Below are 26,853 nucleotides of genomic sequence, written 5' to 3' on the forward strand. Positions count from 1 at the left end.
ACCTTATACATTAATTGTAGAAAATTAAATGCTCTTTTAGTATTATTTGAACAAAATTTCGATAGGGCTTACCATTTTTTAAAAATTCTTTAAATCCAAAATATTGATGAATTCTAAACTTTAAGGCCTGATGGGCACCCTTTCCTGTTGTCCGATTGCAATAACCTTTTTCAGTGACTATTTTTTATGAAATGGGACCATATTAGGGGATGAGAGCGAAGAAATACGAAAAAAAATCGACATATAAATAAGGGCCACTCACCCCAGTGTAACATACATTTATCTTTTAACTCATAACTCAAACTATCAACTGTCCATATAAATATTTCACAAAGTTCCATCAAAATGAATTTAAATAAAATCTCCTTATTACTGGCGCGGCGATCACGATCTAACATAGGAACCGTTCAATTTTCAGCCAGCGCCGACGTGGGGTTCGCGATCTACGACAGGTACGCGGCCGAGCAGATGGGCCCACCGGTCTCGTACGTTGCGCATCTGACTGGCGCATTGGCGGGCCTGACGATCGGGCTGCTGGTGCTCAAGAACTTCGAGCAGAGGCTCCACGAGCAGCTGCTCTGGTGGGTGGCGCTCGGCGTCTACGCGGCCTGCACCATCTTTGCGATCATGTACAACCTGATGCACCCGGACTATCCATGACGCGAGGTCAGCTTCGCGTACGGGCAACCGCGAACCACGTAACGCGAAGCTGAACAGCACTCAACGAAAAAGAAACGAAAGAAGAAGAATTGGATGGGAAAGGAGCGTGCAGCGCCGGAAGAGGAGAAGGGAAGGGAACGATTTTGAGGGCGAATCCCGGTGAATGTTTCGCGAAACAGATGTAAAACGATCGTTAGAGGTGCGTTTGGTCTCTTTTGGAGGGGTTCCTGGAAAATTGAGCGCGAGGGATGAAATGGATGGAAGCTATGGTTCTCGGAGTGGGATGATTTCACGACGAACCGATAAGCTGTTCCGCTCGGCCTTGTATCCGCGTAGAGAATGCGCGAGGGGTAAAGAGACACGGGGCGAAATCTTTTTCTCGAGGGGAGGAAGTTGGCTTGTAGCTTTTTGATGCATCGGGATCATTGAACGATGGAATTTGCGCAAGACAATGAAGGAAATAATGCAAGTTTCTTATTCCTATTAGAGAGAGTACAAAGAGCGCTGATTGTTTTTCTTTTTTAGAAGGAGTATTGGCTTAACAGACACTTTGAACACCCAGGCGCGCGAAACTTGATGACGCAGGGTAGAAAGAAAGGAGGGAAACTAAACAGGAAGAAATTCGTTTGCAACGCGGGATGTAATTTCAGACGATTTTTGAGAGAAAGAGGAAAATTTAAAAAAGGAACAAGATTGGGAATATTAATTGGAAAAAAGAGGAAGCGTTTCAGTTGACCCTAATGAATGTAAAACTGATCGTGCAAGGGATCAGCTGTTTGTCACTTAACAAGTTACTATTACTAAAGCAACTCTATCAGAGTTTAAAATGTAACACTCTTTCATCGCTGAAGAATAAAGTTAATAACATTTCGATTAAAAACGAAAGCAAGGGCAAAAGAGGAAGGATTATTAAAAAAAAGTCTCTACAAATTTCACTGCAGTTGCACCTTTGAGCTAACAATCGATTAAGTAGAAACAGCAAGAATTCCGGCGACGCTGGAACTTGGCGAAGGAGTATCAATTAAGATCGTAAAGATAAGCAACTAATAGAAACTGAGAAACGAACGCTAACAATATAAAAAGTTGCTTTCGTGTTCCTTGCACGACGGTCGAGATCACGTAATCTTCTCCCGTTTCGAAAGAGCAAACCGAGGGATGAACTTGAAATAGGAGCCCGCCAAAGAGCGGAAAACAGAGAAGCAAGACGGCACAGAACTGGACCGCGAGAATTCAAAACGCAGGGAGGGGTTCCTTTCCCTCGAGCGTTACCATTTTGTCTATTCCCCCGGTGAGAAACCAAAGATTCGAGATACCTCTGGGAATCCGTTTTCGGGACCCGAAGTCTTTCGAGGCAGGAATGGCGACGCGACGCTGCGGAATTGCGAGGAGTCGCGGCGGCCCTTGGCGAAGGTAGAGCGAAGGGAGGCGGGAAAGAAAGGTCTTTCTATTACGAGAGGAATCAGTCAAGAGAAGGAAGAGATACGGTTCTTCTTTGCGGCGCATTTCCTCGTTCATCGGCCGCTCCGGTGGCTCAAAGAAACCAAAGAATCGTATGGAGCGAAGTCCTTTCTCCTGTTTTGGACTCGACTTCTCAAAGCTGGGCGGACGAGGGAAAACGGCGATAGAGGCAAGACGTTTCGGTGCTCCTTTCCAGCATCGGGAACTCAAAGTATGTAGATACAAGGGAACAGAAAATTGCGTGAGGGTATCGATCGCCTCTAGCCGCGAGGCGCTCCGACGAGAAGGAACATCGACAGAAGATTTCGTCGCGTGGATGATTAGTTCCTGGAGGCAACCCGGCGAGGCAGACAGTCGTCAGCAATTGGACAAAGAAACACTCCACTCGTCACCGCGGTTCATTCCGCTCGTTCAAAGAGCAACATCTCATTGTGCTTGTAAATGCGACTGCAAATGCCTCTGGTCGATGTCGCTAGAAGTATATAGGTGTACCAAGCAATAGCGAGGTCTCTAATGAGCACGCAGACGACGGGGAACTAGAAGAGTCGTTTAGCAAGCCTGGAATACAGTCAATCTATTCTACTTTGCGCGGAGTTTGCGCTATGGGAAGGAGACACCGTGCCCGACAGCTTGCCCACTTTTGCGTATGCGCGATGGAGACCTCTTTACTGCGCGGTCCACTTATGGATTAGGATGACCGGACGATTAGGTAACGATTATTGGAGACGAGGAACGATTCGGAACGCAACGTCGAGGAGGCATAGAGTTTACACGCAGGTACGATTCTGCGCGCTGCCTTCAGGAATCTTCAGGGCATTTGCGTAATCAGCGCAAGACGCGGCATTCGTCGCACGAGATACTCTCGCGGGCAAACTGAACCGATCCAACGATCGTCTCCCGTTATTAGCACGGATCACTCGCGCTTACCATCGCGGATATTCTCGACGGCGGTTACAGGCCCGCGCTTAACTCGTATACCACTTAACCTGTAAATAATACTGTACATAGTTGAGATAACGGACGCGCGCGTGTGTCTGTATGTGTGTATGCGCGCGCGAGCATGCGAGTGTGTGAATGATTGAGCGACGAACAGCGAGCAGCGTATAACGGAATATCAGGTGAACGCCAAGGTAACAAGCTCGTGGGACAGCCCACGCGATCTAGTCGGATAATTGCGAGAGATTGTCGTGCGTGAAGGAAGAAGCAGATTATTTTCAACGAGACATTTCGCGGATTTGCATGGCCTTCCTTCACCCGCGAAACCGTATCGACGCCTCGGACCGACGGGAGCCGATTCGTACGAGTCCCCGAAATCTGAAGCGTCGGCTACGATGGCAGTGCAAGGCCAATGTGCGACGGAACGTGTCAGGTAAGGCGATTAGGACGCCTGAACGTGGTTACGTGGGACCGCCCGTCCGCAGAATTCCTCTTGCGTTACACTTTGCGTCGCATGTTGCGTTACACCCGTCTGCACCCAGCCCGGTGCGTAGTAGACAGTTGTAAGGAACGTCGAAGGCGAGAACGAAGACGCCCGTGCGAGTTATCGTTCAGTTTCCGAGGTACGCGATCCTTCCCGCGGGACACGTTGATTCGGAACCCCTGATTATCATTTGTGTCGCGTCCCGCGCGGGAGCCTTTCGGTATGCTTGCAGAGTGGTTGCGTTTCGGTGGGACGAGCCGGTGGCCGGCACTGCCGCCTGGACTAGACGCGCGCGCCATGTTTCTCCCGATATTTCTTAATTTATTTGCGACCCTTATTCTTTGTCGCCGTTACCTCCAGCGACGCCAGTGTAAAGCTTATTTCTATTTATTCATCATCTTCCCTTCGACAAAGCGTGCCGTCGGCGATTTCGCGAGCTCGATTTCCTGTAGTCTACTCCGCTCGGCGATTCCGTCTTCTGTTTCTTTCCTCTCGATTTGCATATGGACCGACCCTTCGCGCCCTGGGGAAAAGCAGTCTTCGATATCGATTGTCACGTTGCAATTTATTCCGAGCCGAAGGTCCCAGAATTTGCATTTGCATATTGTCTTTATCACTTGGTTTCTGATTGAATCTACAGTGGTGGTTGAAAGAAAGTTTAAGAAGCAAGCGAAAGCAAATGTGCTATAATTTGAGTAGTAGGAACTGCGTTCATATTTATTTCAGTAATGCCGATATACCGAGTGAAGCCTCGGTATTAATTACTTATACACATGCGTAATATTCGAAACCTTCTTTTAGCTACCATTGTCGACTGTTTTGCTCTCAATTGCGTGGTCAGTTACCGATCACGGATTCTTTTAAGCTCCTTCCGTTTGCCATGCATCCGCATTATATTCTACAGTCAACAAAACATCTAATGGGGTGGCTTGGAAGAATAGACATCTCGTTCGCTGTTTCCCGTGGGCGCAAAGTTTTCGTCGGTTCGCGATGGATAAACGTATTTTCGAATTCCGCGGGACAGGAGCAGCGCCGCGCGCTCAACTTAGGGATAAAAGGAATGAGGTTACGAGGGAAAGGAAATTTTCACCAAAGAGAGTCAAAGGCGAAATGGCGAGCGTGTTCAAACCGAGAGTGATTAACGATGCTAGTCAATTAGTAGCGGCAAGGGGCAGCTAAAACATTAAGACATTGCCGAAGAACAGTTGTTTTTTTATTTTTTCGTTTTAAGAAGCGAGTAGCGGCTCGCAAAGTTCGCTCGAGAATAACAGATCGATTCGGTCTATCGTCTTGAAAATCTCTGACACGTTCCAAAGAATCGAGCGCGCGCCGCCGAATAGTTGCTACTCGAGGCAGCTTCCGGCTACATTACGGTTGCAAGTAACTTTCGACATTCTCCTGGCTCTGCCTGTCGCGTCCAGCCACTAAATCTACAGTCAAAACGATAATCATCGTCGACCATATCTCAACCGTGTTTTCCCTTCTGTTACATCTGGCGCACATTTGTGATCAACTGCATAAAATTGATCAGAGTAACGGCAGAAATCGACATTTATTCATATTCACCATGGTTGCTGGACTAAAACGTCTTTATGCGCTATGCTTATAGTTGCAACCTAAAGATTCCAAATTCGCGATTTCCAATTATTCCAAACGGCCTGTCAAAGTCCAAAACGTTGATTTGCGGGGGGTTTTCGTTCTGTTGCCGAAAATAACGCATTAGTCCAAATCGTATGAATACCCGCAAAGCAACCAATTAACTGGTCCATTTAATTAAATGGCGCATCCCCTTTTGTTTCCCTTTTGCGTCCTTCTTTAGCGAATGATAGCGGCCTTTTGAGTCGAGTGCGTCGAGCGAAAAGTGTTCGCTTCGATTTGTGATCGCGCGTCACAGCCGCGGCATTAAAGCAGACAGTTACGTGTAAATTGCGATTAAATCGTCGCGATGGTAATTCGTGCTACGGGGAATTGTTCGCGCCTTAGCCTTGGATCGAATAATTCGATGGTAACGGGTGTTGAAACTGCCTGCTAGTATATAGTTCATCTCGAGATTAATCGTAACTAATTGGAACGAAATTACTGGTAATTACTAAACAATCTACTTTTCTGGTACGTGGGAAGGTGAAAAACTAGCTGTTCCCGGAATAAAAAAACACGGTTGAACTGTCGACGTTGACTCAGCTCGATAGGAACGTAGAGACTATACGCTACAGGTGTATCGAGCAATAGTGAGACCTCCGGTGCTCCTATTCGAACAGAGTTCAGTAACCAAGCCACCCAACTTCACTATTGCTCGGCACACCTAGAAAGCCAGTGACGAGGGCGAACCAGATGAGAATGACGAAGTTTCTGGCTGCCAATCCTCGACTGTCCGCAGACTGCCGACCAAAAGATCTGCCAAAAAGGAAGAGAGAACACGCCGTTCGACAGACTGCCCAAAAGAAACCGAATCGCTAAGCCTCCCAATCGGAAATCACAGCCCAGTAAGCGCTTCTTCGAATTTAAACCGTGTCTACTGTGCGCGTGATCGTATTGTTAGTCCTCCGCAGCTCATCTCGTGTTAATTTATTTATGAGAAGCGTGCCCACTTATCGTTACCGCGGGAGCAGAGTAAAAGTTACGGTGTAGCAAAGTTAATCTAGAAGCATAATTTAATAGAGCCGACGAAGGGTTTATTGTAAGTCGCTAATAAGTTATTCGTTAAATTATTTATAGATTAAATAATGTGGATCCTCGTCCGCGTCGAAGGAGCTCGAGTGTCGCCGACGCATACGTATCATTTCCTTTTCCAATTCATCTCTGCGACTGAGGAGAACCGCGGCCTCGACAGATGTACATACTTCCTTCCCGCCTTTTATTTATTTCTCGCTTAATCATCGACGCTCGGACAGAGCAGAGATTCGTTTAAAGCGCCGGAATTATCAGCACAGACACTGTGCCGGGGGTGCAGAGCCGCGCAACGGCGGCTACGTTCCAGTTCCCTTCCGTTCCGGACACTCGAGCGACTTCGAGCCGCGTAGCTCGCAATTTTTTTATCAGCGCTACGCGCCGAGACACGGCTACTCTTTCTTTCCCGATTCCTACGATCGTCCGGGGCATTTCTTTCTATTTATGTTTTTTAATCGACGTGTCTCGACACACTACGAACGCGCCCCTCGCGGCGAGGGCGCGCCCGTCAAGCTTGCAATCGAGAAAGGGAAAGGGTTGGAGGAGCAACGGCGCGCCGCTCCTTGTAGAAATTAAACGGGGGCGTCGGAATTCGAATTTCACGGTCGACTTTTAAAACGATGGTCCGGCGAACAACGAATCGATTGTACCTTCTGCGAGCGACGTTCACTATTTTTCTAACGCTGTTTTCAACGAAATTTTAATGGAACGTCTGGGAGATGCGGGGTCCTTTATGTTCTCGGTCGTATAGAGGTATTAAGACGCCAATGCGATGATCGATCACCGATCGATGTTTAATTATTGACCAACGAAAGTTGATGCCTCGTGACGTCGTTACAGTGGCGTGGACATTGGCGGCACAGCTTCGCATGGAAACGTACAAATGTGCCAGCTTAAGAGCGTTTCCCCGGTGTATTCCTTTCCACTTGGTATGAAAAATTCAGAGCGCAAAAGCCGATGTCCACGACGCGTTTCGACGTCACGATGTGGAGGGAGTTTCAGACTCGCGGGACCGATTAGCAAGTGTCCATCGTTGCTCGTAAGGGTGAACGACACGAACGATTGTTTCGAGGGCGATTGAGATCGGGATGTACTTCCACCGCAGGGATCTTTTAATAGGAATTTTTGTTGTTCGCTCGAAAATTTTCATAGCTACCAGCAAGTCGATCGACGAGCAAGTATCCGGCTCGCTTGGCTGCTAGCAGCGTGGGAGGGATGTTTCCTTGAATTTAGTAGCTTAATGCGGGGATTGATCGAGTTCACGACTGGACCACATTTTTTCCATTCATCTACTCAGGCCAGGGCAGGTTCCTCGCGGGTTTAAATCGACCGTAACGTAGTCGTAATTTTTTTTAATTAACAAGCCGAGTGCACCGTGGTTCGAGTGACCGATTCTGTTGAAACGACGCGTGCAGGTGGCAAACGGCGTGTACGATGTAACATAGCGAAGGAATAGAACGCACTGCTGGGAGATTTGGCAGGAAAATAGTGTTGAGAGTGTCGCCTTTTCCAGACCCCCGATAAATGCAAAGGGTAACTGAATCGCACCGGCGATTATGATCCATGTAGTAATTCTAAGTACTGTCCGTTATTCCTGTGATTAGATAAATCGGCATCGTTCTTGCGTACACATTTATATACAGGATCTGGGAAAGTGGGAATTTTTTGGCTGGCTTTAGGATGTTTGTAGTAGTGCGTTCTGTGCTTTTAACGTGTTATCCACGGTGCGAACGAACTGCGCGCGGGACTTTCGCCGAATCAGTCAGCTAAACCTCGCGCACTCCCCTTGCGAGAGAAAAGACAGATTAAGCGAATCTCTCCCTCCGAAGAAATGCGAATAGACGGAACACCAGTGTGCTTCCGGCGAAGGGAAATTAAATGGGGATTCTCGGGGATGGATTCGCCGAGATAAAAATAAGAAGTTGATTTGGTAAATTCGATGGATATCTTTCTCTAGTTATTTATTTATTTATACTATTCACCGTCAGTCATAAATGTTCACAAGCCAAAGAGGCGGAGCTAGTAAACGGAGGAGAATGAACGAGAGCAAGGGAAACGGGAACCGTTTCTTTCCAAGCGATTAGTGATATTATCGTTGCCCGTAGTTGTTACTTATTATTATCTACCTACGCAAATAAATTATTCTTATTGTATCGTCATCGTTCATCGACCTACGCCACTGTCGTTCTTCGTCGAGCTTCTTTGTTGATTAGTTCTCTCATTACATTCGTTCATTGAATAATTTCCATTAAGGGGTATGCGTCTAATTTGTTGGAACACGCACGATTCGTCATACGTGACAGACGAAGGGTCTTTTTGTAAATTGTATAAAACGTAGGAAGGGTTGTAAAAGGAACGCGAGAAATGTGCGAAAATAAAATTTTTGTGAAGAATCAGCGGCCTAACTGTCTTTATACCCGATCGATTTATACTTCTTATGAGCGCATTGACTAGGAGGGATACGAAACGTCGAAACGGGATATTGGACTGCGAATATCGCTACGGTAAGTGTGTCGAACGTAGGTAAATCGTATTTCGTTATTAAACACTTATTTTTAAAGGAATGCTCTGTAACGCTTGCTGAATTCGTTTCGATATCTGCTAATTACTTGAAGCGATTTTAAATGAAGAATGCCGAAGCAATTTTTAAGTTATACCGCACGCAGATTGTTCGATACAAATGTAATATTTAAATAAATATAAACGTGGAACATAGTTGATGGTATATCTATATATATATTTAATTTTGTTCTTTTCACGCGATGATAAATTACGGAGAAGTATGGCTTTAATTGTAGAAATGGAAAATAATTACCTGTGATCGATACTTTTTTTTGACAAGCTTGAGAATTTTCCATTAAATGCACCTGGTCCACTCTGGTACGGATTTCTAAATAGATAACAATCAGCGAAATTAACATATTATGTGAGTTCGTGTCACGTAAACTGAAATAGCGACTTCGTGAAAAAACGGATAGTGATCTTCCAGGGAGTGATCGGGATAACCGCAGCCATTTTGGAGCAAAACCGGAAATAACATAACCTAAACGTTTATCTATCTCTTTCTATCAGTATTTCTCTCTCTCTTTCTGTCAGTATTTCTGCCTCTTTGTATCAGTATTTCTGTCTCTTTCTTTTTTACAGTTTCTTTCTCTGTCTACTTCCGCTACTGCTCCAAATCGCGGCAACCAATCAGCGATGATACACGTTGTTTTGATCACTGCCTAGCTAGAGGATCACTACAAAATATTTACGAACGGCGATTCTGGGAACTAATGCAACACAATCGCCGAAGTCGGTAAACTTACTATACCAAAAACAATGACGATGCGTTCACAGTGTAAATTGGCTTGGTTCCCGCGCTCACTTATCACTTTTACTACGTAATTCGCAGTATGTATCCAGATTGTTTTCCATTTGCGTTTTTCGTAGCAATTTCCACCATATTTAGTTTCAATTATAACCGCTCTTACGGTTGAGATCGAATTCCTGTTCTGAGTTGATAACGTTGCATGCGACGCCCAACGTTATCGATTCAGAGTGGAATTCAAACGCAACCCTACAAACGGTTAGAATTGAAATTAAATACGATGAAAATTGGGCGATACTTCCGAAAACCGGTCAAACCCGATTCAAAATTTTTTTTTACCATTTCAATGTCGTTACCGACCGCGACTGATTTTTGTTCTAGCACAGACGAGGTATAGAATAGACCTATCAAGCAATGTATTTTTGTGTCGCCGGTTTAGGGGGTCCTGGGACCCCCTTGCCATTTTAGTGTCGCACGCAACGTTACCGGTGAAGTCTGAAAACAGATTGTAACGCTACGCGTGGTAGGAACTAGAATTAAGCACGAGTAAAACTAGTTTATGTTTTGAGAGTCAAAGCCCGCGATTTACAAATGTTTCTGTTAGAGTAACAATTTAAAAATCGTCTTATGAACAAATTCCGTTCAACGGAAGAGAACGGAGGAAGAAAATAAAACGATATCACATTCGTCTTTTAACCTTGCTGTCCTATTCCGGTTTATTTAACGCAAAACAAATTTATATAAACAACAACATTTTTTGTGGAAGACATGCTTTCATGATGTAACGTGGAATGCCTCGCAAAGAAATTGTAACTTGGTATATTTCAATAAGATGCTGAAACAGAGAGGACTTTAAAAATTGTCAAAAACCCATCAGTTCGAGTAGCTCGCTGAAATATTCCAACTTGCACTTATCCTTCCACTGTACTCGTGTTCTGGGGTCCGGTAGGAACAATCGAATAACATTTCAAGTTCCATATTTTATTCTTACATTCTATCATAGTATTGCAAGTTAAAGAAAATCTTATCCGACTAGAATATTTAACAATCGCAGCCATCGGCTCGGTTCTCACCGATTACCAGATCTCACCACGAGGAGGTTGCTGCGTTTGGAGACCCGTGGAGAGATAGATGGAATCAAAGTTCCATCGATCTCCCTGTACATGAAACCCTCCTAAACCTCGTCTGTGATCCAATCTTCGGTTCCCCTCGGGTATGCAACCAAAGTTGCAAACGCGTCCTCGGTTCTCTCGTAAGTGCAACGAAGTTGCGAATGCGATGTTCCCGCTGCGCCGGCGCCGGTTCTCCCACTCTCCGGGCATACGTCACAGATAAGAAAAAACTTAATCTCATTCAGAACTTAAAGTATGTGCCTTATGTCCCTATGTCCTTAAGAATACTTTAAATATTCATACGCTGGTGACACATTATGTGACTGAACATTTTAATTACACTCTTTTAGGTATACACTCTCGTAATAATTTGGTTACGAATAACCATTATCGTTGACGAGAATATTTTTAGTTACGGAATAACCAATATCTATTGCGGGAATTTTTTTTGGTTACGGCATAACCAATATATATTGCCGGAGTTTTATTTTGGTCACTCTAGGCCGTCATCAATTTTTATTAATATTATTACGAATAATTTGTATTTATGAACGATATGCAATGAATTATAGAATTTATATGCTTTAATGAATAAAAACACATATGTAATAATTATATATTTTATTAACTACGTGGGGCATAAAATCGGTGTTGAGTTTCAGAAGTAATAATTTGTGTAAATTCTCTTCTGATAAATTACAGCGCGCTGCGGCTCCTAATACCCACAGTTCGCATTCCAGATATTATATAGTTCAATAGTTATTACTATTATTATTATTATTATTATTATTATTAAACGTCTTTATTACTCCAGTAAAAGGCGAGGCGCAGCTAGTAAGCTGTTACTATGCCTGACCTTACTTATAAACAACAAATAAATACAGCAACATATACACAAACGCAAACATAACAAGATAATAAAAATTACGAAAAGAAGAGAAGAAAGAAAAGGATTTAAAAGATTATTGCCATCTAGAATTAGACGCATGGTAGTAGGAAGGGAGCGAATCTCGAGATGAAGGGAGTTGTAGTAGCGAGCAGAAATATAGGAAAAGGAAGCTTGGAACTTCGACGTGTTATTTAAGGGAATAGAAAGGAGCGACTGAGAACGTGTAGTAGGAGCATTGCTGAAATGAAATGAAGAATTTGTGCGAATTAAAGAGTATTAGTTACACCGTAACCGAAAAAAAAATTCCCGCAATAGATATTGGTTATATCGTAACCAAAAAAAAATCCCGCAATATATATTGGTTATACCGTAACCAAAAAAAAAATTCCCGCAATATGGACGGTATTCTCAGTCGCTACTTATTCTTAAGCAAATGCTTAAGCATGCATTTTGTACGAAAAAAAAATACAATTTTTTCCATAGAGAGTGGTATAATAACAGGTTTCAAATTTTCGTCGCTGTACGAATACTTTTTACACCGATTGTAACTTTGTATTCGTCCAAGGTGACCTAACCCTTTAAATGGCACGATATCGGCAAGCGTCCCCTATAATTTCCGCAAAACTGATAACACATTACACCACTTAGCAAATGGATTTACTGCCTATATATTACTCTCAGAGAATAGAAAAGTTGTAGTTCTACCGTCAGGCTTCGATTGCTATTCAAACATGAACACAGGTGTATTCTTCGGTTTCCTTGCTCTGTTGAGTGTACTGGCACCAGGTAAGTTTTTCGAAGGTTTGAATCGTATTTGAAATGGTAGAATCATGTTGGGCCATTTCACGCCAACTCGATCATTTCTGTGGCTTATGAAATTAGGAGGAGTTTAATTCATCATTTCCCAGTTTTTAATTCGATTAACAAACCCGAGCTTTCAAAGTTCTTTCACAAATGAATTTCTATCGTCGAAACTATTAAACGTAGGTACGGACTACGTTTGCCGTTAGCTTTAACGCAGGCCTGGCATAGACTCTCCTCACTGAGTTTCTGTTTCGTTTCCAGTCATTTCTGCAGCATAAAAATAATAGAAATATTTTTATTTTCAACTGTGCTCTAAGCGCCGTGTTTTAAAAAAAAAATTGAAAAAATGCAGAGTAGAATAAAGTAACTGGCAAAGTTTTCAATCAATTTCGTTCACAGATGTGGCAGCTGACTGGCCATTACTAGACACAATGTTCTTGCGTGTCTACAATAGGTAATTATACGATGTACAATCATGTTAAGGAAATCAATAAACTTGATTTTATGTAGGGTAAAGGCAAGTAATATGGAACATCTGATTTCAAAAGCTTGTCAAAAGTAGGGGAATTTGTTTTTTTTTTAATAAAACTGACATGAAGGAACGAAGGAACTAATGCATAATTATATTTACATCGTCAAATGTAAAACGATGCAATTGTTTTGCAATTATAGTAAAAAACTGAAAAGAGTGAAAATCGGCGTTCGAAAAAATGGGTTCCAATATGGAACACTTAGGAAATTTGTAAAGGAAACTCAAAAATCTTTACTTTTTTTTTTACTAAAAATGAAGATTTATTAAGTAGAAGATACAAATAAATAAATACACGTCATTTTTGGAATTTATTCCTGCTTTCTGCATCTCTCCTACACGTTGGGCACGTGAATAATACATCGGAAGCCCCACATTCTTCCTGTGCCCACTGAAAGCATCGAATGCATTAGGTCTACTTTTCATTGTCATTATTTTTATAATTACCATCGCAAAATAAGCATTTCGCATCATCGTGGTCATCGTCATTATCAACTTCATCTATGCTACTCGATATGTTCCATATTACGTACACACATGTTCCGACAAGAAATTAAGAATTATACTAAGAAGAAAGTAACTTTATTGGTATACTATTGTTGAATAATTAAGAACACACATATTTAATGATAAATTATATCAAAATAATACTTTGTAACATACCTTCGCTACAATATTTAACTGTTTGATGCACTTTTCAGAAACTTTTACGCCCCCCGAAAAATATAAACGTTTCTCTTTCAATGATGGATGCCCGACTGATACTCAATTGTCAGTATCATCGTCTATTGTGTCTAGGGATCTAGTATACAGGATTGCCTGAAGAGTTCGTTATTTCGTTACCGAAATTTCACGAAGTTCCATATTACGTGCCGTCCCATATTACCTGCCTTCACCCTATACTCTACTGTATCTACTTATACATATACATACATAGGACTTACTTCATTTCAGGACTAACGATACTTCGTATACAGACTTCGGCTTGAAAAATACAAGCGACATAGTATCTCGGCTCGACAAGAGTAAAACGACAGTGATTTACATTCATGGCTTTCTACAAAACGTGGACTGGGACGACGTGAAGAATGTTGCGAAAGGTAAGTCTAGAACTGCATTGAAAAATAATACATCGCGTGACAAGGGAGAGAAGAAAGCGAATTCGACGAGCGCGAAGTTCGCTGCCCGAGCGCAGCGAGGGCAGTATTTCACGCGAGGCAAAATCGCGTCTCTCCCTTGTCACGCACAATACTTTTTTCAACACCTGCATGAAAGGTGTGTCTTTGATAGCCTGCTGAGCGATTCGCAAAAAAATACACACGATCGATAACGATTAGTCGAACAAATGTATCTTCATACCACAGGGTAACTCCAAACTCTAGTTTCCTTGGGAGCAGAGTAAAAAAATTGCAAATACACATGCGCGTAATGTATCTTTCCCTTGGGAGAAAAGTAGAAAACGCGAATACATCTGAAATTGGTAATTTTGCTCCCGCTCAGCAGGTGTAAAAAACACCCATTTTCATGCAGGTGTTGAAAAAAAAATTTTAAACTCTGTAGAAACTTGAATAGATATTCCTCCGACACCAGAAATATTTATCTGACATAACGAACTGCGTAAAATAACACAGAACATTCAGTCGCAGAACTAGACGATTTTTTTTCGTAAAAATGTGGGGGAAAATTGATTCGTGTGTAACTTTCACAATTTTTGTTTAAATTCGCCAGGAAAGTTGCACTCTGTAGTTTTTAGCGTAGAATTTACTCGACCCAAAGAATTTTGCTTTTAGATGATTGGTTCACCTGGGACTGCGTGCATATTTCCCACTTAATAATTTTCAACATTCTGACAATTTTTTTATTTTACATTGCTCGTAAAAGCGTACATAAAAAAACTGTGAAGAATGCCGGTATGGTGATTATTTGGTATCTAAGCAATCCAACCGGCAAGAAACCGTCGACTTCAGTCGTTCGATAGTCCTACACCCTTTTAATAGGACGGTTCCGGATTTGTTGCAGCTCTCCTGAAGTATACGAGTAACAACGTACTCAGCCTTGACTACCGTCAGATCGCTTTGATTTATCCAGTTTCGGTGGAATACGTTCCCCAAATTGGCGCTGCCCTCGCCACAGCTATAAATGATATGGCGAAAGCTGGTTTAAATGCGACAGACGTACAGCTTGTTGGGCTCTCACTGGGTGGTCAAATTAGCGGGTACACTGGGCGCAATACCACCGTGAAACTCCGTCAAATAATAGGTACGTCCGTGGTAATTGTTACGCTGCCTGGCAGTAGCCTTCCAGCAATCTTTGAAAAAATTCGCAAAATTAATTGGCTGCTTAAATTAATTGTCGATGATTGCTGCCCGATTGTCGGCGAACCAAACGTGACTTGTCGGGAATTAGAAATAAACGTTGGATGTGCCACCTTCGAGATTTAATTCGAAAGCCTGAATCTTTCTGCACAGCTGTAGATCCCGCTGGTCCCGGGTTCGGTTCCGGATTTGTGTCGAAGGCCGATGCCTTGTTTGTCAGTATCATACATACTGATATGGACGGCTATGGAAATGGACATATCAGTGGCCACGCAGATTATAAGGTGAATTTGGGACGTAGAATACAGCCTGGTTGCACCGAAGAGATTGTAACCACATTACTTCCGCCTGGTTTGTATCTTTTACCAATATTTTCCTTAATGATTTATCAGTGACTCGCACTGTGGTGTCACCTTGCAATTGGAAGTTCCACTGGTTAATAGTAAAAGTCTTTGTAGTCTTTGAAATCCATGTTTCCTTCATATTCCTGCTTCCCATGTGATTTATCATCATTGCCTGCACCCTCATTACTAGGGAATGCTCCAGTTCCGTTTTAAACATCTACGGACGCTTATTTCGCGAAGGAATATCTTATATATCTCATAATCTTGCATTACCGCGTTAATGAAATGAAAGCTGGCGCTACAAACGCGTTGCACTTGTTCTCCCATTCTAATCGCCGCATACTTATTTCTATTTCGCATTACAGATGTTTGCTCCCACTTGAGGTCCTTCGTGTATTTGCTGGAGTCGATTGCGAATCCAAATGCCTTTCCGAGCATCCAGTGCAACAGTGACTATGATTTCTACAACGGGACTTGTGATAAGAGCAATATAACGCCAATGGGATACTACACCCCGGATACCGCGTTAGTATCCTCTTCGTTAATAAGATGCTACGTCTGGTCACAAGTTTCATACAGCATACAGCTCGTTACTGCCAATTTTTATACTATTATTTTGGCTTATAGATCGTAATGATTATTCTATGCTTCCAGCTCTGGTGTATACTACTGCCAAACGAACTCGAAATCTCCCTACGGTTTGGGAATGCTAGGAACCACGTACAACTACCGCATATAATTACTCTTGCTGCTGGGCCGCTTACGGTCGCGGCTGGTAGGGGTCTCCCCGTTAGCCACATTCATTTACTCCCGGTATAGCTAAGACGGATGTTATCTCTTTTCCTATCACAAACAGTTCAGAGCTTGGTCTGAGAATTTATTCAGTAGGCCGTGAAGTTACACACGGACCTCGCGACAGTACGATGATTTAATTCTGTTCCGAGAATGATGGTTCCACGAGCGATAATCTTTGTTAAAATGTTTTCTATGTGATTAATGGGCAAATAAAATAATAAAATGTATTACGCACAACTGTGAAGTGTTCTTAAAAACCTAGAACCAGGGATTGAAACGCTTCCGAAAGTAACTGTTTCAAATAGTTATATGTATATCGGTTCTGATTGAAACAGTTATGAAGAACCGATATTCTGAATAACTGTTATAAGGAACCGAAATTTCTGACTATATCGATTTCGATTAGGGTTCTACAGAACCGATATTATTTTTTCGGTTCTATATCGGTTTTAAAACGGTTCTGGAATTGATTCTCGCATCGATTTTTACAGGAGATGAAATAAGTAGATATTACGCTTACAGATTACTGTATATTGAGAATTTATTTTGAAGATATATTTCTAAGAACCGAAACCGATATCATAACAGTTTTTGGCTAAAACCTCTTAACCCTCTCAGGGTGGAATATTTAGGGGCTGTGAAATCATTGTTCCTTGGCCTCCAGGAGAATGTATTAAAGAAGAAACGTATAAATAACTCTATCGGGGAGAAAGATATCCTGGAATATGTTTGGTTGCCAGCTACCTAATTCGATTTCGCCGCTATCTCTTCCATTGAGGGTCTTTCACACCGGCACGCGTGAACCGCGCACACGAGAAACAGCGTGTCAGCTTTCATCCGATCTCGAATATTCTATTCAATTCTGAACGCACCTATACGTACGACACTCGTGCAGAAGTAACGAAGAGCGAAGTGGGGCTCGACGCGACGGCCCAGTAGAGGTCTTTTCAACAGCTCCTGTTTCCCCACTTCTCCGTTCGGGGCATGCGCGGTGGAAGTTCGCGACTCGCTTTGTACTTATACACCTATATTTCACATAGTGAATTTTCATAAAGTTATAAACCGTCTCGACCGAACCACGGTTACGTAATGTAAGTTGATTCTATTTAGACATCTTAATCTGTATCGTAAGCTTTATCATGTTAGAAGCTTTAGGGATCAGATCGCTATACGATTTCCAACTCGCTCGCCCGCCTACAGTTCTGGGGTAAGTGCCGCGCGTTTCCTCACAGTCCTCTGCCCAGAAGGCGCCCTCGTCTTCCCCACTTCGTGGACGAATCCTTAAGGAACAGAGTCCCTAGCCTTTAGCAATACCGCGTCGGGCCTCTCACCATCTCTTCATTCTCTCTCTCTTCGCATAAACAATGAATCCTACGACACCTAATAGCTGAGGGACCCGATGTGGTCATTAGTCATTGCTTGCCGCCAAGACTATCCTACTTGCTACTCTCACCCACCCTCGTTCAAGACCACGCACAGCCTAAGGCCCCGTCGTGAAACCCTCGAAGGCAGAATAGCCTGGGACCATTCGCCCTCCACTCAATAACACGATGACGCTGACATGGCCATTGGCCAACCTGACATGCTTTCCTCCCTCTCACCTAGTAGATAACAACGCTCTCATCTTTAATTGACACATCTTCAATCACGCATACGCCTCGAAACATTGGCAGAGGTAGATACAGATCTTCAGCTCACATATTCAGTGTGCAAACAAATGCGTCTTGCAACAGCTGAACGGCTAAAACACGCTTAACTCTGGCGCACAGGCGCTCAATGGCCAAACACATGAATGTGCGTCACGCCAGCATTATGGCCAAAACACGTAACTATTTAACTAGACTCCAACGTTAGCGACCCCATATAGTTGACTGCGAACCTTATCAGTTTTACTGTCCGGCAGCCTCCACACTGTAACAGTGTAACCTCTGCGACCCCATACAGTCAATTGCGCACCTTGTCGCCATTACGTCAGCACTTCAATACACCTTTGATATAACCACGCTTTGCCGAGCCTCTGTTCATTTCAGCTCTCAACCGACAGTCCCTCGTTAGTGCGCATCCTTACTAAACGGATCATATAATCCCTTGGAATATAACCGCGCTGGATTACACGATCATTGTCCTTGCGTATTTCTGTACAAAGTGTGCTATTTTTATAATTCGAAATCGCTCACTACCGGGCCTTTCAGCTACGGCCTCGCGGTAATTTCTTCTCTAGAATTATTCGGTAATCGGAGCTTGACTTAAATAATCCACGTGTTCAATAAACCTTCCCTTGCGGTACTCGAGCTCGAATAAGTAGCGTTGCAAGTAAATCTACCATCTTGAGACGCGAGGCAATAAATCTTTTTTTATTACTCGCTGCATTTACGTTACAATCCGTTGCTGTTTTAAATTTAATACCTAATAAATATGTAGGAGAATGCCTCTACTCTTTGAAACAGAATTCCGCTGCACCTGATTCGACTTAGAATCCGTATGCATTTCTGTGCCCCGCTCGGGATTGAAAATAATCGATGAAAGGGACGATTGCTTGGTTTATCCTGAGGACGCTGCCTTGCTTCATCTTCCTGTCCACTTCTCGCATTCCAGCTCTAATTCTCCTATTTTTTAGCGTACTTGTTATGTAAGATTAGTTGCTGGTTCAATAACAACGCTTGATTTTGCATTTCAAAAGGCTGATAAGAGTCGTGCAGTGATAGCTGTTTTTAAGGCCAGGGTCCCATTGGTGCAAAGCCGCGCCGCGGAAGCTTTTTGTCGGCGCGCAGGCAGGTTTGGCCGCAAAAAGATTTCCCACGGATCATTTCACGTACTTTTCACCATTTCGCAGGGTCGACTTTGGAAAAGGTTGAGAAAAGTTTACATTCTTCAACGCAAATGTACTCTACGATAATTCGAAAGAGTTCTACTTGAGAAGTATAACTCGTTTTCAAAACATTAAGATCCCCGAATGCGGGTGAAATTAACGAAAAATAGTTAAAAATAGTAAAACGCGAACTTTAATCTGAAACTTAAAATTTATGTGTCGCATTTTCCTGCGCGTATTGAACATTTCGAAGTCACTATGCTCGCAATCATTTTGCTCAATGGCATGCAGAAAGATCGAAAGAACTAAAAACTATCACTCTCCGGTCGTTGGAAACAGTCTCACTGCTATCAATGCAGCAGGCCCCGATTTGAATATCCCGACGTAAAAGCAATTAAAACGCCGGTGCTCCGAATTAGATCTAGATGAGTTAAAACACTGGCTCAACATTCGCGTTTACATTTCTAACGCGCGGAGCCACGGTGCTGCAGGCAATACTTTATCGCAGGAATAAGCAATGATTCTACAATCGCAACGTGCCCGATTACAAAGGCACACTGTGTTTCTAAACACCTCTGAGAAATAGGGAGGTGTGGTCGGACACAGGGGAAGTGTTTCTGAGAAAACCTTCTGGATAATTGGTATATCACAATGTAATTCTGTTAAACGGCCTCCTACGTGGTCCAGTAATCGATGAAATTGATGCAGAATGTTTAAAAAATGCCACTCCATTGTTGTTCGAGCATCCTCTTATCTTTTATGTTCAATCGACTTCAGTGGATACGAACTATATAATAGTATACGAAATAATTGTGACGCTAAAGTGGAAGCGCTGATACGTTTTGATTAAGAAAAAACGAGCGTTGAGAATCCGAAAGCGCTGTGTTAGTGACCGATAATGACCCTGTGTGCTGCGAACTGTATCCCGTATGATTGATAAGGCTTGCAGTTTTTTTCGGGTATGCATGGTGGGACTGCCCGCGTGGTACGTATGTACCGAGTAATTTATCTCGCATTGACGATATGTGAGCTATTGTCAAAAGCTGCTCTCCCTTGTGAAGTGTCAAATGTGCAGCTGAAGCTTGTGAAATTGGGTGTAAAGGGGTGACATTAGCTAGGGTCCTTCGCGTGTTCGGTAGCAGTTGATAGACGGTGAGTAATCGGCGAAGCTGATTGGAAGTTATCTCTCGCTTACTAATCACTATGCCCATATCTCGAATTTCATTTTGTACACTTTCAGTAGCTCGATAGCTTGAAAGTTGAATATTTCACATAGTCGTACTATGTTATTGTTATCGCGCGATAAAGGCGGGAATCCGCCTAGAAGCTAAGCTGTGCTATGCGACGCTATGCCATGCTACGTTTTAAAAAAAAAATTAGCTTCGATACATTCTTGTGGAACCGTTTCCACCGAAAGCTAAGCTAAAACATAGCATCGCATAGCGTAGCTTAGCTTAGCTTCCCGGTGGATTCCCGGCGTAACGCTTCTGAACGCTAATGCAAATTATAATCAAGGAGAAATATTATACAAACAGACTCTGTCGCGGTGCCAACAAATTCGCGATAAAATGAAGTCGAAAGAGAGTGACCCTCGATTTATTACCGGTATCTTATGTCCCTGCGCAATCGTAAATTCGTTCGCTTCAAAATAACATTATAATACACTCATTTGCACTTTAAATCAGAATCAATAAACTCTATAACTCACTGTGCAGATTGTACGTAGGCTGGCATAACTTGCAATCTCCCAAAAACATGCAGCCCAATTGATTTACACATCGGTAATTCGTACACAGCTTAAGTGGCTGATTCTGTTAGCAATTGTTCTTGCGTTACTTTAATGCGGCGCGTAATCATTAGTAATTATTCTCAATCATTCTTAATTGCTCCGTCCACACTGCTATCAACTATCCAACTAGCGTGACCACTTTTAAATCGGAAGAAACAACACGGTATCGCCGTGACATGCAAGAATAATAACACTAAGAATAATGAACGCCATTATCATTGTTGTTCTTTTCGCCCAATATTTATATTTTCGCGGCTCCTATCTGCAAAGCGTCGCGGCAATTTAAAAACGACTATCTATCTGAGGTTTTGTTGTGCCGCGTATAAGTCGTTTTGGAAATATTGTGCCGCGATATTTGCGCGTGTGCAATTTAAATTTGCGCCGACCGCCCAGCCCCCGGCTCAGATGGATTTCGGGAGTCGCGTCAATATCTCGCGCGATCCTTGCGGGCAAACAAATTCGCGGGAGTGATCGTATGAATTTTCGCGCGGTGTGCATCGCCACGGAATCGATAGAGAAGATAAATCAACGTAAAGTATTTATTCCGTTTAACGCATTGATAAGATGCCGGTGTGCAGGTAGTGATAACGAAATCATTGATTGATATGATATAAGCGAGCCCGAGTGGGAATGTTCTTATCTAGAACGTTAAGTAGCGTGTACAGTCGATGTCCCCTTAATGTTATTTAGCTTTTAAGCGGACAATACGAATAATCGGTGGAATGGAGACGGCACTTGCTGGAGAAACGCTATTTTTACAGTAAACTCGAGCAATCATCGTGAAGCGGACCTATGGTACATAAAAGACCTTCAAACCGCGCGGAGTGAGACTTTTGGGAAAGAAGACTGAAGAATCGGCGAACGTTGAGACTCCACAAAAATGATCCTCGCGATATTGTCATTCATCGTCGTCGCGGTGGTCTTGCACTTCTTCATTATTCATTACACGAAGCATGGGAGGCTCATCAATGCGATACCAGGGCCGCAGGTGTTGCCAGTCTTTGGGAACCTGTTCTCCTTGCAACTTTCGCCAAGTAAGGGATGATTATAAGTGATCTAACTTTTCGGGAACAATGAAAGCGCGGCGCATTTGTACGCGCGCGCGCCTTCAGAAATCTTCTCGCTCGCGCAAGTGTCTCCTCTCCTTTCTGGTTTAAAAATAAAGCAACGAGCAAAGGAAAGGAAGAAGCACTCGGGGCGAAATAGGCGCGACTGGAGCAGATTGATAAGTGTCCTCTTCTTATTGCAGTGGACCTTTGGGATACCATACGGAATTTTGGCAATCAGTATTATCCCGTTTACAGGCTTTGGGGCCTTACGTTTCCGATGGTTAATATTCGTCACCCAGACGACATGGAGGTAATCGGGGAAGCTTTTAAAAACACTTGCATCCGTAATCGCGGCTGCTTCTTTGCCGTTCCTACGCGCTCGCAATTTAGCTGGGCACTGTTTAATTAGTTGAACGTTCGTTTCGCTTTAGACGATCCTCGGAAATCCAAGATTCATACAGAAGAGTCACGTTTACAATCTTCTGCTGCCTTGGTTCGGGACTGGGCTCCTCACCAGCACAGGTGACATTCTTCTCTTACGCTTCGTCGCGTGCTCATTTTCATAAACCAAGGAGAGATGAGTGCAGCGAAACTATCTCATCTCGTTGGCCAATTTTGGCCCGCTGGTGTACAAATGAAGTGATAACGATAACTGAGATACATACGCCGTTGATATTACAGGTCGGAAGTGGCAAGTGCGCAGGAAGATACTGACGCCCGCCTTTCATTTCAACGTGCTCCAGCAGTTCGTGGATATTTTCATCGAGGAGGGGGATCGTTTGATCCAAGGCTTGAAGGACGAAGGTGGCCCCGTTGTCAAAGACCTCGTGCAGTTCTGCAGCATGCACACATTGAACGTGATATGCGGTAAATCGTGAAACACGTTACTCCGTAGCGAGCAATCGTTGGTCGGTATTGATGAAAGTAATCTGTTATGCAGTCAGTTCTTTAAAGAGACGAACGATGCAACTTGTCCTTCGTAAGTGCGCGTTATGTATTGTATCGCTTAATCGTTATACATACGTGTAACGCACGCTTTAAGAACTCAATTTAAAGTGCCTAGTGAGAAATGGGAGAGTTGTCGGTGCTTACGAGCGGTTTCGCGAGACACCGAAAGGTGAAATGCGCAGGGTGAAATGAGAAGCTATGAAGTCTGCGCTTGCTTTGGTCTGCAGCTTTTGTGTGCTTACAGTGACACGTGAATTATTATGCGTTTACAGAGACAGCAATGGGGACTTCGTTGAAAGATAAAGGGCCATTCGAGTACAAGTATCGCAAAGCCGTGCACGATATGGGAGAGGTTTTGGTATACAGGTAAATGAGAAGGTGTTCGTTAATATATACTTGAGATGATAGGGCAAGGAGACCTGTTAAATGTTAAATTCAAGTGGAGTAACTATTATCGAGACGGTTGAAATTCTACCACGTTCCGAATACTATTGCATAGGGTTTGTCGGATTTTAAAAACCGGGTTTAAAAACCGTATTTTTTTTATAAATTTGTAAAATTCGAAAACCGGTTTTAAATTTTTAAAATCGGTTTTATATACTAGAATTAATACGTAAAAATAAATTAATTATTTAGTTAAAAACGTTAACGTTTTGACTTTAAATCGCCTCCGACACAAGCATATTGTAGTAGGTAACAGTTTACTGTAACACTAATGTTCACGAGTTCATATTTTCAGAAGAAAAATACTAAATGAAATAAAGATTTATAATTTATATTTTGTACGGATTTTAGTTTCTCTTTTATTGTGTTATATTTTTGTAGATCCATAAGTATTAAATGAACTAAAAAATTGTACGGATTTGTACGGATATTAGTTATTTTAATCTTTTTTATTTACTTAGTTTTGTATAGATAGAGTATATTTTATTTTGGTATATTTTTGTAATTGTACTGATATTTATTTTCTATTTTAATTATATTTTTCTGTGAAAACTCGAAAGCCGGTTCAACCGGTTTTTGGGGAACAGTGGAATTCGAACTCTGTTTTTTTTTCAAAACTCGGTTTTTGTATAAACCCTACTATTGCAGACTCACGAGGCCGTGGTTTCACCTCGACTATGTCTTTCAACTGTTCCCCGAAGGATGGCGGCAAAGTAGATTACTCAAAATATTACACGGATTCACTAAAAAGGTAAGCAATTGAATTTTCAAGTGGAATATAGCGAAGGATTGCATAACGTTCGTATTGGAAAACTGATTCAGCACCATCGCGGTTTGGCAAGAATGAGAATTTGTATCCGTGATGCGTTGCAGATAATCCAAGAAAGGAAAGAGTACCACGATCAGACTAACGGCAGATACCTATCGGGCTTGGAAGACGATGTAAGTCAGAAGAAGAAGGAGGACGATGTCGGAAGTGAGTGAAACGTATTAGGATCCATTGACGTTCCGAATAATTTAGTAGCGAGTTGAACAAAGTGGACCTCCGTTGCATTGAAATACTTTTGCTTGGCTTCAGTTCGCAAAAGAAGACTGGCTATGCTTGACCTGCTGATAGCAGCGCATAGAAATAATCAAATAGACGACGACGGTATAAGGGAAGAAGTGGACACGTTTATGTTTAGGGTGAGCTTCTTAATCCCCCTAATAACGAAACGCCATAGTCCTAAACGGATAAAATGAGAAATAATTATCACTTGTCACAGGGACACGATACCACCGCAATGTGCCTTTGTTTCACCATTATGCTCCTGGCCGAGCACAAAGAGATACAGGTGACTTTTACCCAACGAGTTTATCAGCAACGCGATAACACTTCGTAATAATAACAATTTCGTAGTATGCCAAGTATTCTAATCAATTATTACTAATAATACAACTAAATCATATTCCGAGTGAAAATATCACAAAGTAGTAGAGATTATTAAATAAGATAATTGTACGACCAACGACCGTTTCCAGGAGCGAGCCAGGGCCGAGATGATCTCGGTTATGCAAGAAAACGACGGCAAAATAACACTGTCCTCTCTACAAAGTTTGTCTTATCTTGAGAGGTGCATCAAGGAGTCTCTTCGGCTATACCCTAGCGTGCCGTTCATATCTCGTCTGCCAGAAACGGACGTGAAATTAAGTAACTGTCGAGGGATCACGCAAAGAGAATGTTGCGAATGCTCGATCATCGTTATTGTTTTTCTTCAGGTAACTACATAGTACCCGCCAACACGATCACCCACGTGCACATAGTGGACCTTCACAGAGACCCATACTACTGGCCGAATCCGATGGTTTACGATCCGGACAGATTTTTGCCCGAAAACATGCACGGGCGACACCCCTATTCCTACGTACCATTCAGCGCTGGTCCGCGAAATTGTGTGGGTAAGGATCGTTTCACAAGTATTTCGAAGCCGCAAGAAATTACTCCAGAGTAAAGGCGAATTTTCTGCCAGAGAACCTAATTGTCTTTCGGGCGCTCTATTGCACGCAAGGCGAATTACAATATGTTAGAAAAAGTTAAGTGCCCAATTGTTAAGAACACCGCTATGTTTGCCCAGTTTTAGTTTCACGTTCTCAGGGGGGTTGCTAAAGTCGCCGCCAAATGAATTTAAATTTTTATACGAAGATTTCATTCCCAATTATTATTCGGGATCATTGGATTTATTCGAATAAAAGTTTATTCGAATAATGCCCAACTCTGATCGAGGGGAATCCAATTCGGCGTTTTAATTCGCAGGTAAGCGGTTCGCTATGTTGGAGCTGAAGACAACGCTGGGCCTTCTCTTACAGAATTTCTATTTCGAGCCCTGCGACTACCTCAAGGATGCTCGCTTTATCACGGATCTGGTCATACGCGCGTCACATCCGCTTCGCACGAAGTTCATTCCTATCGAACAGTCGTCTACACATTGTGCGCCAGGCGTTGAAGGGACGTAGATCTTGCGCACTTCGTAGAGAAAAACGAGGTGATTTTCAACGTTGCACCGTCGCCGAGCAATGTTTTTCGAAAGGTTAATCAATTTTCCTACTTTTAATCGAGCTGTCGCTTGGATAGGAATCTGCGAAAAGCAGCGAGTTTTGGTAAAATATAGGTACTTTTGAGGTAGTTTTCGTGGTATCGTGCAATCTCGACGATGACGTACTTACTTGACCTTTTATTACGTTTGAAACTCCGAATATCGTGAATTATGTTCGTTTGGTTCAATAATCAGACGTTCAATTGTCAGCGTATTAAGGGAATTTAATTAGTTTGCGAGGCAGTGTATGCAACGATATCAAGCATAACTTATAAGCATCGATGTATGGATAATTATAATTCAGCCAATTTCGGTTAATTAGCGACAGATTTATTTGAAATAAATTGATTGTTATTGTAGTACTAATCCAAGTGAAATAAAACGAAAATCTGAAATGTAACTTAAAATCCCATTTCATTAAAAAAAAAGTGGGAAATGGGCTGCCGTGCCTTATAGAGTGGCGGCAAGGACGCCACGTTTCATCCCCGAAGTACAGAGGGTGGCCAAATTATTATACTCAAAACATTTACGTAAATTTTCGCGATCATTTTAAAATGGATTTAATACGATTAAAACAAAATCTTAAATTGGCAATTAAAGGTTCTGAAAGGAAACTTTCTTAGCTTTCCAAAACACTCATGAAAATTTGTCTACGATCATGAGTTCGCAAGTTATAGGTGTTCAAAGTGAAAAGTACCTTTTTCTCTTTGATCGCGAATAACGCAGTCAATAAAAATCATAAAACAAAACCAAAGAAACTAAATTAAAGAGAAATGTTTGCTCTATAAGAACCCTTTGTTGGATATACCGAGAAAAAAAATTTTTTGGCCCGTGCATACGTTCAAACTAGGCAAAAATTTCTGAAACTTCGTTCCCGTGCTTCAGTTTGATAAAACAGTATCATAATGGATGAAAAAAAATTGAGTCCTTGATTAAAA

The 26,853-nt window shown here is 42.5% G+C and overlaps 3 protein-coding genes across 5 annotated transcripts in view; all 3 read left to right on the top strand.

Annotated features, from left to right (window-relative positions):
• Stet (stem cell tumor) overlaps nucleotides 1-8,601 on the top strand; it is a 432,571-nt gene extending 423,970 nt beyond the window's left edge. The window contains exon 10 of the mRNA XM_076815164.1: nucleotides 419-8,601. Within this exon, the coding sequence (XP_076671279.1) occupies nucleotides 419-660 (242 nt within the window). The 3' untranslated portion in view covers nucleotides 661-8,601. The remainder of the gene's footprint in view (nucleotides 1-418) is intronic.
• Nucleotides 8,602-12,172: 3,571 nt separating this feature from the next.
• Nucleotides 12,173-16,540, top strand: LOC143369992 (pancreatic triacylglycerol lipase-like). The gene is made up of 7 exons (XM_076814558.1): nucleotides 12,173-12,302; nucleotides 12,720-12,774; nucleotides 13,804-13,949; nucleotides 14,869-15,108; nucleotides 15,318-15,515; nucleotides 15,874-16,033; nucleotides 16,163-16,540. Exons 1-7 carry the CDS (start codon nucleotides 12,248-12,250, stop codon nucleotides 16,245-16,247), a joined length of 939 nt encoding a protein of 312 aa, XP_076670673.1. The 5' UTR covers nucleotides 12,173-12,247; the 3' UTR covers nucleotides 16,248-16,540.
• A 744-nt stretch (nucleotides 16,541-17,284) lies between these two features.
• LOC143370383 (cytochrome P450 4C1) lies at nucleotides 17,285-26,315 on the top strand. Of its 3 annotated transcripts, none has more exons than XM_076815430.1 (13): nucleotides 17,285-17,394; nucleotides 21,663-21,935; nucleotides 22,151-22,260; nucleotides 22,382-22,472; nucleotides 22,632-22,817; nucleotides 23,171-23,264; nucleotides 23,991-24,093; nucleotides 24,216-24,318; nucleotides 24,421-24,527; nucleotides 24,608-24,676; nucleotides 24,864-25,032; nucleotides 25,101-25,280; nucleotides 25,636-26,315. In XM_076815430.1, the coding sequence occupies exons 2-13, from the start codon at nucleotides 21,782-21,784 to the stop codon at nucleotides 25,833-25,835; spliced, it is 1,566 nt and encodes a 521-aa protein (XP_076671545.1). In that variant the 5' UTR covers nucleotides 17,285-17,394; nucleotides 21,663-21,781; the 3' UTR covers nucleotides 25,836-26,315. The 3 variants fall into 3 exon arrangements, with proteins under 3 accessions (XP_076671545.1, XP_076671546.1, XP_076671547.1); XM_076815431.1 differs by having other exon boundaries at nucleotides 17,372-17,510; XM_076815432.1 differs by lacking the exon at nucleotides 17,285-17,394 and adding an exon at nucleotides 20,133-20,264.
• Nucleotides 26,316-26,853: the final 538 nt, after the last annotated feature.

This window comes from Andrena cerasifolii, chromosome 6 (genome assembly GCF_050908995.1).
Source record: "Andrena cerasifolii isolate SP2316 chromosome 6, iyAndCera1_principal, whole genome shotgun sequence".
In the NCBI taxonomy this organism is placed as follows: Eukaryota; Metazoa; Arthropoda; class Insecta; order Hymenoptera; family Andrenidae; genus Andrena; species Andrena cerasifolii.

Excerpts from the sequence above, each read along its gene's own strand:
- LOC143369992 (XM_076814558.1), top strand. The coding sequence starts at position 12,248 with ATGAACACAGGTGTATTCTTCGGTTTCCTTGCTCTGTTGAGTGTACTG. Across the intron at positions 12,775-13,803 it reads TTCTTGCGTGTCTACAATAG|GACTAACGATACTTCGTATA; the intron begins GTAATTATACGA and ends ACTTCATTTCAG. Across the intron at positions 15,516-15,873 it reads AACCACATTACTTCCGCCTG|ATGTTTGCTCCCACTTGAGG; the intron begins GTTTGTATCTTT and ends TTCGCATTACAG.
- LOC143370383 (XM_076815430.1), top strand. The coding sequence starts at position 21,782 with ATGATCCTCGCGATATTGTCATTCATCGTCGTCGCGGTGGTCTTGCAC. Across the intron at positions 22,473-22,631 it reads TGGGCTCCTCACCAGCACAG|GTCGGAAGTGGCAAGTGCGC; the intron begins GTGACATTCTTC and ends TTGATATTACAG. Across the intron at positions 25,281-25,635 it reads TGGTCCGCGAAATTGTGTGG|GTAAGCGGTTCGCTATGTTG; the intron begins GTAAGGATCGTT and ends TTTAATTCGCAG.